Source organism: Centropristis striata, chromosome 8 (genome assembly GCF_030273125.1).
Source record: "Centropristis striata isolate RG_2023a ecotype Rhode Island chromosome 8, C.striata_1.0, whole genome shotgun sequence".
Taxonomy (NCBI): Eukaryota; Metazoa; Chordata; class Actinopteri; order Perciformes; family Serranidae; genus Centropristis; species Centropristis striata.
Window position 1 is genome coordinate 30,675,893 of NC_081524.1, and position 7,930 is coordinate 30,683,822.

General features: G+C 42.8%; 1 protein-coding gene across 1 annotated transcript; it reads right to left on the reverse strand.

Moving 5' to 3' along the window:
• Positions 1-595: 595 nt before the first annotated feature.
• LOC131976003 (hepcidin-like) lies at positions 596-2,734 on the reverse strand. Its single transcript, XM_059338859.1, has 3 exons — positions 2,407-2,734; positions 2,237-2,311; positions 596-943 (listed from the first exon to the last, which is right to left on the reverse strand). Exons 1-3 carry the CDS (start codon positions 2,491-2,493, stop codon positions 839-841), a joined length of 267 nt encoding a protein of 88 aa, XP_059194842.1. The 5' UTR covers positions 2,494-2,734; the 3' UTR covers positions 596-838.
• Positions 2,735-7,930: the final 5,196 nt, after the last annotated feature.

The following is a 7,930-nucleotide window of genomic DNA, read 5'->3' on the forward strand; positions in this document are numbered from 1 at the left end:
AGCAGGTCCCCTTGTTGTAATCTTGTTTCTTTTATTTTGTCATGCATGGAACTTATTTGTCATGAAGCAATGTTAGCATCAACAAACAGCACCATATTTTGAAATATGAAAGGTGAACACCCCTAGATTACTAAAAATATTTAAGTTAGTATTTTCAGTAAAATCAAAACCATTCATAATATTTAAATGCAGAGCTTATAAAATACAGTGTCATTAGTATGGCTAAAATGTCCCCCCCTACACACACACACACCATCCCACCCCTCCTTGTATTCCAAACTAGGAAAATAAGATCAGATGGGAATCCGATCAGAAAGCATCTCACAATGTTGTGCTGTTGAAAGTTATTTTTTAATTTATTATTATCTAGGTAATATTATCTGAGTTTACAGTTTACAAAAACCCATGGTCCCTTTAAAAGCTCATGTATCATCTATAACATACATGCTTATAGCAGGAGACGCATCTGATACACCATTAAAAGAAAAGTTCACGCTTTCAATAGACACCAAAAAACAAAACATATCTAATGCGATGATTAAATGTTTTTCCTCTTTATTTTTCATAGTTATTGTCAAAAGAACATGTTCACACATTGTATATTAGTTAAATGAAAGTTTATTGTGAAAAGACACAGTATAGTGTGTTTGTACAGTGTGTGAATGATGCAGTTACATCACTGAGCAAATATTAAATAACACCATGACCAAATCCAGTAACATCCTCAGGTATTTACAACCACAAGTACAATTGAAAGAGGTAAAATTGCTTTTGTAGAAATTTGCATCACTCATAATTTAGTTGTTCTTGTGGAAATCTCATCTTCTCGCAGGAATCTTCAGAAATCACAGCGGACACCGCACATGACCCCGTCTCGAGTCGGGTAGCAGTAAGGTGTGCATTTCATGCCTCTGCTGCGTTTCTGCCTGAAGTTCAACGGCATCTGTGTGAAAGACAAGAGACATGACTAAAGTGTTCACCTCCAACATTATCTATTTGTTCTCTCTTCTTCTCTGGTGACAACATCAACTGGTTCATGGTTAGGGTTGCCAACTCCCCGAAAAATAAATAAGGGACACTTCATTGGCAGGGCCGGCCGACCCGATTGCCTTCACCCATCCTGGCGTGGTGGAATTTTTTAGCCCCTTTTTTGTAGGTAAAATGATTTTTTAACAATTTGACTCGAACCTGAATTGAATTAGATGCATATTTTTGTGTGACATGAATACATAGAAAACAAATGATTATCCAGCAATTCACTTTAACACAAAATAACAATTAGCCTGTTTTCAAAGATGTAGTGGAGTTTGATGATAACAATTTGATTCACTCCTTTAGTTGGCTTTTAAAATGCAGCATGTATGCAATTGAATGGCCATTTTGGAAGATTATAGCATTCCGTAATTCCAAATTGGTTCAGTAAAAAGGCATTAAATTCATGTCATGAACACATGGGGACCTGGTCTTCAAGAATGCACTGGAGTTTGCTGAGAACAAATTGATGTATTTATTTTATTGGAGCAGCATGAATACAATTGAATGGCTATTTTGGAGTCATGCAGCTGACAAACGGGCCGTAAAGTGCAATGTAATTGCGCACTAAAATTTAAAGTGCAGATGGCGTGACCGCAGTACTGGAAGCATGTTGTTTCAGATCAGTCAGTCCACCATGGACTAAGGAAAAAGAGCGCCGGCACAACGCGCAGTGTGCTTTATAGATGTTATCACGCACTTTTTCCACCCAGGTGCTTCCTTTTACCCATTCTTCAGTATTTTTGCATCCTTTTCTGTTTTTTTCTCGGAGGGGTACTAGACACATTGCTGCTCGAAGGTGTAGCGCCCCGTAAAGCAGTGTCGGCGTCTGTGTCACTGTCACCTACGCATGCTGCTTTGTTGTCTTCTGCTCTCTTCTCCTCGACCAATGGGATGAGCGTATTCTGTATCGTCATACTCGTTTGTGAATATGCTGTCAGTTCATTGGTCACAGAGCAGGACGGGGCCTTGGAACAAGTTTACCGTAAGTTTACATATAAAGCGCCCTGTTATTAAATTTTCATTGGCATTTACTGACTATTTTTTGACTGTCACAATAATACGGGACAAAGTGCGTCCCTTTTCACCTCAATACGGGACGGGTGCTTTTGTTTCTAAATACGGGACGATTCCGTTTTTCAAGGGACGGTTGGCAACCCTATTCATGGTATTTAACTTCATTTGTTCAGTTAACTGAACGTACCTTCCATTCTTCTGTCATCTCTTCTTGTTCAGCAGCTGGATTGTCGTTGCTCATCAGCTCCTCTGGCTCTTGTACCTGTTGATGAATTTTCCACGTTAAGAACGTCATCTTAGCATTTTTTAACACTTACAGCTACAAAGAAAATAAAATGAGTAAAGTCATGTTCTTACCCCAGTTATTGGGACAGCAGAGCTCTCCTGAACACAAATGAAGGCGAGCACGATGGCCACTGCAACTGCAACACTGAATGTCTTCATCTTAGGAGAGGACAGCTGGTTTAGTTGTTCAGCAGATAGAAACTAGATGTTTTCTGATCTTCTGGTGACTCTTGCTAGGTCTTTGAGTTCTGTCTGTCTGGTGGTTGAGTGTGTAAAAAGCACTATTTATACTCAGACTTGCTTCCATGAATGAACTTTGCATCATGACTGACTGGGAATGGCATTGGGAATTTTTCTTCTTTCGACATTGGGCCATATTGTTTGTTCCACAACAGCAAATAAACCATGAACTTTTGAATGCAGTAATATTATATATAATGTTCTTGTCTGTGGTAGAAAAAGCACTGGATTTCGAAAGACTGTTAGACTGCACAGTTCCAGATATTGCAAGGGTGACTGAGCCATATTTCTTCGACCTATGAGAAAAGTCCTCCACAAGAAGGGAACCCATATTGAAAATCTTTTGCTCAGAGTAACTGATGGTTTCAATTAGTGACACTCAAAGAAAATTGTCAGATATTGCAGTTTTTGCATAATACACTGGAACCTGCAGGTCAAAAAAATGAATTCATGACCCATATTTGAAAGATCTCATTTGATCAAATATCTATTGCAATAACCAAAATACCCTGTTTACTCTATCTATTGGAGTGGCCCACATTTAGTCAAATATGACCTTGTCTAACCTTTCTAACAAAATAAAAGTATGAACTGTGTAATCTGGAGAGTATAATAACATTACCAATAGTTATTTTCAGGTGTTATTGTATGACAGTTTGTAAGTAACTCTTAAAAGGGGTTTTGATAACTGATTGTTGCTTCCTGTATGATTTTATTTGTTGTTTTCGTTTTGATTATTCCATGCTTTTATTTTGGCGCTCACGGACCGGAAGTTCGGGTTGTGTGTAAAACGGAGCAATTGACTTCGCACGGAGCAGACGATGACACAGAGGCCAGAGATCAATATAGCTCCGCGATTTAAGGATTTCACTAAATGTTTAAGCGCCTAGCTGGAACTGGGAACAAGGTGTGTTGAAAAGATATGTTTGCAGGGAGATGTGTGTGTTTAATTAACTTTTTGTAGGAGAGTGTTTGTTTTCTCCATGCTAGTTTGTTGTGTTGCTGGTCAAGCTAATTGTTGCCTCTGTGGGGTGCTAGTGTGTGTGTATGTGATGATGTTGGGCTGGAGGGATCCTTTGGGTCAGTCCATGGTTAAGCTGTCATTTTTTATATTTTTATGGTTTATTTGTTAGTAAGAGCTCATTTTGTTTTATCTGCCCTTAGCTCTTACGGTGATCCAGAACGGAAGGAGATTGTGTACAAAATCAAATCAAACGGCTGTACATAAATAAATACACCTGGAACCATCAGTATGCTTCACCATTGTCTGGCTGGGTTCGCTACAGTAAGAGCTTGACCCTCATCAATTCTGATGATCTGCCGCTGCCGAGACGGGGTACAACAGAGGGTTTCCATGGCGTGCTCCTGAGACGGGCCACGACAGAGGGTTTCCATGCGTGCTGCTGCTTCTGTTATACCACTCACAGTCCACAGGAGAACCAGATATCGCACATTCCCATACGTCTATGCCTGCTCTACGGTGATTCGGGTGGCAGTCACAACGATTCGGTGCAATGGTCAAGTACAGTTATATTCAGTGACATCGAAGCAGGACTATTGAACATGTAAACACATAAATACTTACCTGCTCATCTACAGTAAAAGGGAAACTGTTAATAATGGTATAAGGTATAAATGGACACTTTCTAATTGAGGGACATTTTTCACCTTTGGTTTTTGCATTTATGCACCTTGAGAATTGCACTTATTGTGGTGTTTACGTTCACGTTAATGGTAATTTGAGTGTCTCTATGTTTATGTCTCTGCACTGCCAATTATTATGCACGGACAAATTTATGCTGTGCTTATGCTGTTCACTCTTAAGTTTCTTGAGCATATCTGCCTAAGGGTTTTCTTCTAACTTAAAGGGTCAAAATTCAGATGATTATGGCAGAGACAGCTAACAAGAAAGGGGGAGAGAAGCAGACGGCTGATCCCCAGCATAAGGTTCAAGACCCACAGAGTGAAAGCCACGCTGCGGCAGATGCTTCTGAGAGAGTAGGTCTGAAGGAGATGGTTGAAGCTAAACAACACCTCACTGACCAACAAGGTAAATCAGAAAAAACAGGCGATGACCTGCCTGAGGACCTCCGTCGCTCTGAGCGTGCACGACATCCCACAGAGAAAATGCGTGCACTCCAAGAGGAAAGTGCCAAGAAAAAGGAGAAAGGGCTGTTATCCATGTACGAAAAATGGAAGTCCCAAATACGCAGAGCGAGAGAGCAACTAAAGACATACATGAAAGACTGTGACCTCTGGCTTCTCATTGATGAACTTAGGACAAGTAAAGAAGATATAATGACTATGTACTTTGAAATTCGAGATCTCACCACACCTTCCACAGACATAAGACGGAGAGTTGACACGTGTGAATCGGTGTCCAAAGAAATCATCAACATCGCCTACAGCAGAGCAATAGACGAGGAAGGTGAGTTTGACGAGAAACAGGAAAGACCCCGTCTTCATGAACTGCTTCGGCACGACTGTGCAAAATCTATCTATGGATCTGCTGTGTCCACGATGAGTCACAACAAGTCGGATCACTGCTCCATGACATCATCACTAGCAGCCAAGCGTGCTGATGCAGCAGCCGAACTCGCAGTGAAGGAAGCAAATTATGAGATGCTGCTTGAGGAAGAAAAACAAAGAGAATCAATACGAGAGTTAGAGGAACAACAACGAAAGGCTCTAGAGGCACAAAGGCGCGAGTTGGAGCGTTTGCAAGCAGAGAAGGAAGTGCGAGCAGCTCAGGCCAAACTTAAGGCCTATGATAAGGAGACAGAACGTGATGTTGCTTACTATGCAGACAATGAAAGGAACAAGGAAGCAAATAACGTGTCTGTAACTGCAGTCACTTCACCTCATGCTACAGTCCCCTCTCACACAGACATTTCCTCACTCACTCAGGTGCTTCAAGACAGTATAGCCTTGAACAGGCTTCCTGTTCCTGAACCATTCGTCTTCAGTGGCGATCCAATATGCTTCATTGAATGGAAGGCAGCCTTTACCTCACTTGTTGATCAAAGGGCAATCACGCCAGCTGAAAAACTCTACTATCTCAAGAAATATGTTGGCGGCCCAGCACGGCAGGCCCTTGATGGCACCTTTTACCGGAGTGACAATGAAGCCTACCAAGATGCCTGGAATAAGTTGAATCGTCGCTATGGCCAGCCATTTGCCGTTCAGAGAGCATTCAGAGAAAAACTCTCCAAATGGCCAAGGATTCAACCTAAAGATGCTGAGGGACTGAGAGAAGCTTCTCAGACTTTCTAAACGCCTGTCAAGATGCCATTCCTCATGTCAAAGGCCTTGACATATTAAATGACTGTGAGGAGAATCAGAAACTCGTTCATAAACTCCCAGACTGGGCAGCTTCACGCTGGAATCGTCAAGTCACCCAAAGCCTGAACGAGAAGCAAGAATTCCCCACTTTCAAGGACTTTGCTAGCTTCTTGTCAACTGAAGCTGAGATTGCGTGCAATCCCATTACATCTCTTCATGCTCTTCGTTCCTCAGACTTAAGCACTGAAAAGAGAGATGTACGAGACATAAAGAGAAGTAAGGCCAGTGTTCTCACCATTCAAACAGTTGCTGATAACGAGAACCAAAGGTCAAGAAAGGCTATGCCTCCATGTATTCTTTGTCAAGATGCTAAACACCAGCTTAATGCATGCTCCAAGTTTGCAGAGATGTCATTAGTCGAGCGACGAAACTATGTAAAGGAGAAGAAACTCTGCTATGGATGCCTGAAAATAGGCCACAGTGCGAAAAACTGTCTGCTACTACTACAACTATGTGAAGGAAAGGTCTTCATCCGAGGCAAGGACAAGTCAAGGTCCTGCTGCAACATCACTCAGCGTAGCATCAGAAGGCTCATCCAACATATCGATGGTAATACCAGTGTGTGTCTCGTCCAAAAATAACCCGACTGTAGAGAAGCTTGTCTATGCTCTTCTCGACACCCAAAGCGACACTACATTCATCGACCAAGAAGTGAGTGATGGTCTTGATGCTGACAAGTGTCCTGTGAAGCTAAAGTTGACCACCATGAGTGGAAAGGACACAGTGATTAGAAGTGAGAGCGTTTCTGGCCTTCGTGTAAGGGGATACAGTTCTGCTATTCAAGTTGATCTTCCAAGAGCATACACAAAGGACTGTATACCAATAAACCGCGCCCACATTCCTACCTGTGAGACAGCTAAACAGTGGAGTCATCTCGCAGGAATAGTCGATGAAATCCAACCACTGAAGGACTGTGAAGCAGGGCTTCTCATCGGCTACAACTGCTCCAGGGCCATGGCTCCAAGGCAAGTTATTGTAGGAGGAAATGAAGAACCCTATGCTATACAAACAGACTTTGGGTGGAGCATTGTGGGGCGCTCATCACAAGGCCATGATACTCTGAGCACACGCCATCTGTGTCACAGAATCACCGTTAAGGAGCTGCCTCCAGCAACCCCTGCTGATGTCATCCGCATCCTGGAATCAGATTTCAAGGATGGCAGTGAAGATGGTAATACAGTATCACAAGATGACATCACGTTCCTCAACAAGGTAGAGGAGGGCATACGGATAAACATACATGGCCATTACGAAATGCCCCTGCCCTTCAAAGCCAGACCCTCTTTACCTGATAACAAGGACTTAGCTGTGACACGCCTCAACCACCTCAAAAGGAAACTGCAACGGGATGAAAATTATAAAGAGCAGTACGTCGGGTTCATGGAAGAAGTCATTGAAAGAGGGGATGCAGAGCTGGTTGAAGACGGTGGGAGCAAGGGGGAGACGTGGTACATTCCCCATCATGGTGTTCGCCATGCAAAGAAGCCAGATAAACTTCGAGTAGTGTTCGATTGCTCAGCCAGGTACAGAGAGACCAGCTTGAACGACCGTCTTCTCTGTGGACCTGACATGTTAAACAACTTGATTGGAGTTCTCATCCGCTTTCGACAGCACCCCATTGCGCTGATGTGCGACATCGAGAAGATGTTCCACCAATTCCATGTCGCAGAAGCTGATCGCAACTACCTGCGCTTTCTTTGGTGGAAGCAAGGAGACTTGAAATCACAGCCTAGTGAGTTCCGCATGAAAGTGCATCTGTTCGGCGCAGCGTCCTCTCCCGGATGTGCAAATTTCGGGCTGAAGCATCTAGCTAAGGTTAATGCAGACGTCTATCCTCAAGGCTCACGATTCATCATGAGGGACTTTTACGTCGACGATGGCCTTACGAGTGTGGAAAGCACTGAAGATGCTATTGAACTCGCCAGAGAAGCACGTGAACTTTGTGCTACGGGTGGTCTCAGACTACACAAGTTTGTGTCGAACAACAGAGACGTCCTAGAAAGTATACCATCTT

Excerpts from the sequence above, each read along its gene's own strand:
- LOC131976003 (XM_059338859.1), bottom strand. The coding sequence starts at position 2,493 with ATGAAGACATTCAGTGTTGCAGTTGCAGTGGCCATCGTGCTCGCCTTC. Across the intron at positions 2,312-2,406 it reads CTGCTGTCCCAATAACTGGG|GTACAAGAGCCAGAGGAGCT; the intron begins GTAAGAACATGA and ends ATTCATCAACAG. Across the intron at positions 944-2,236 it reads AGATGACAGAAGAATGGAAG|ATGCCGTTGAACTTCAGGCA; the intron begins GTACGTTCAGTT and ends TCTTTCACACAG.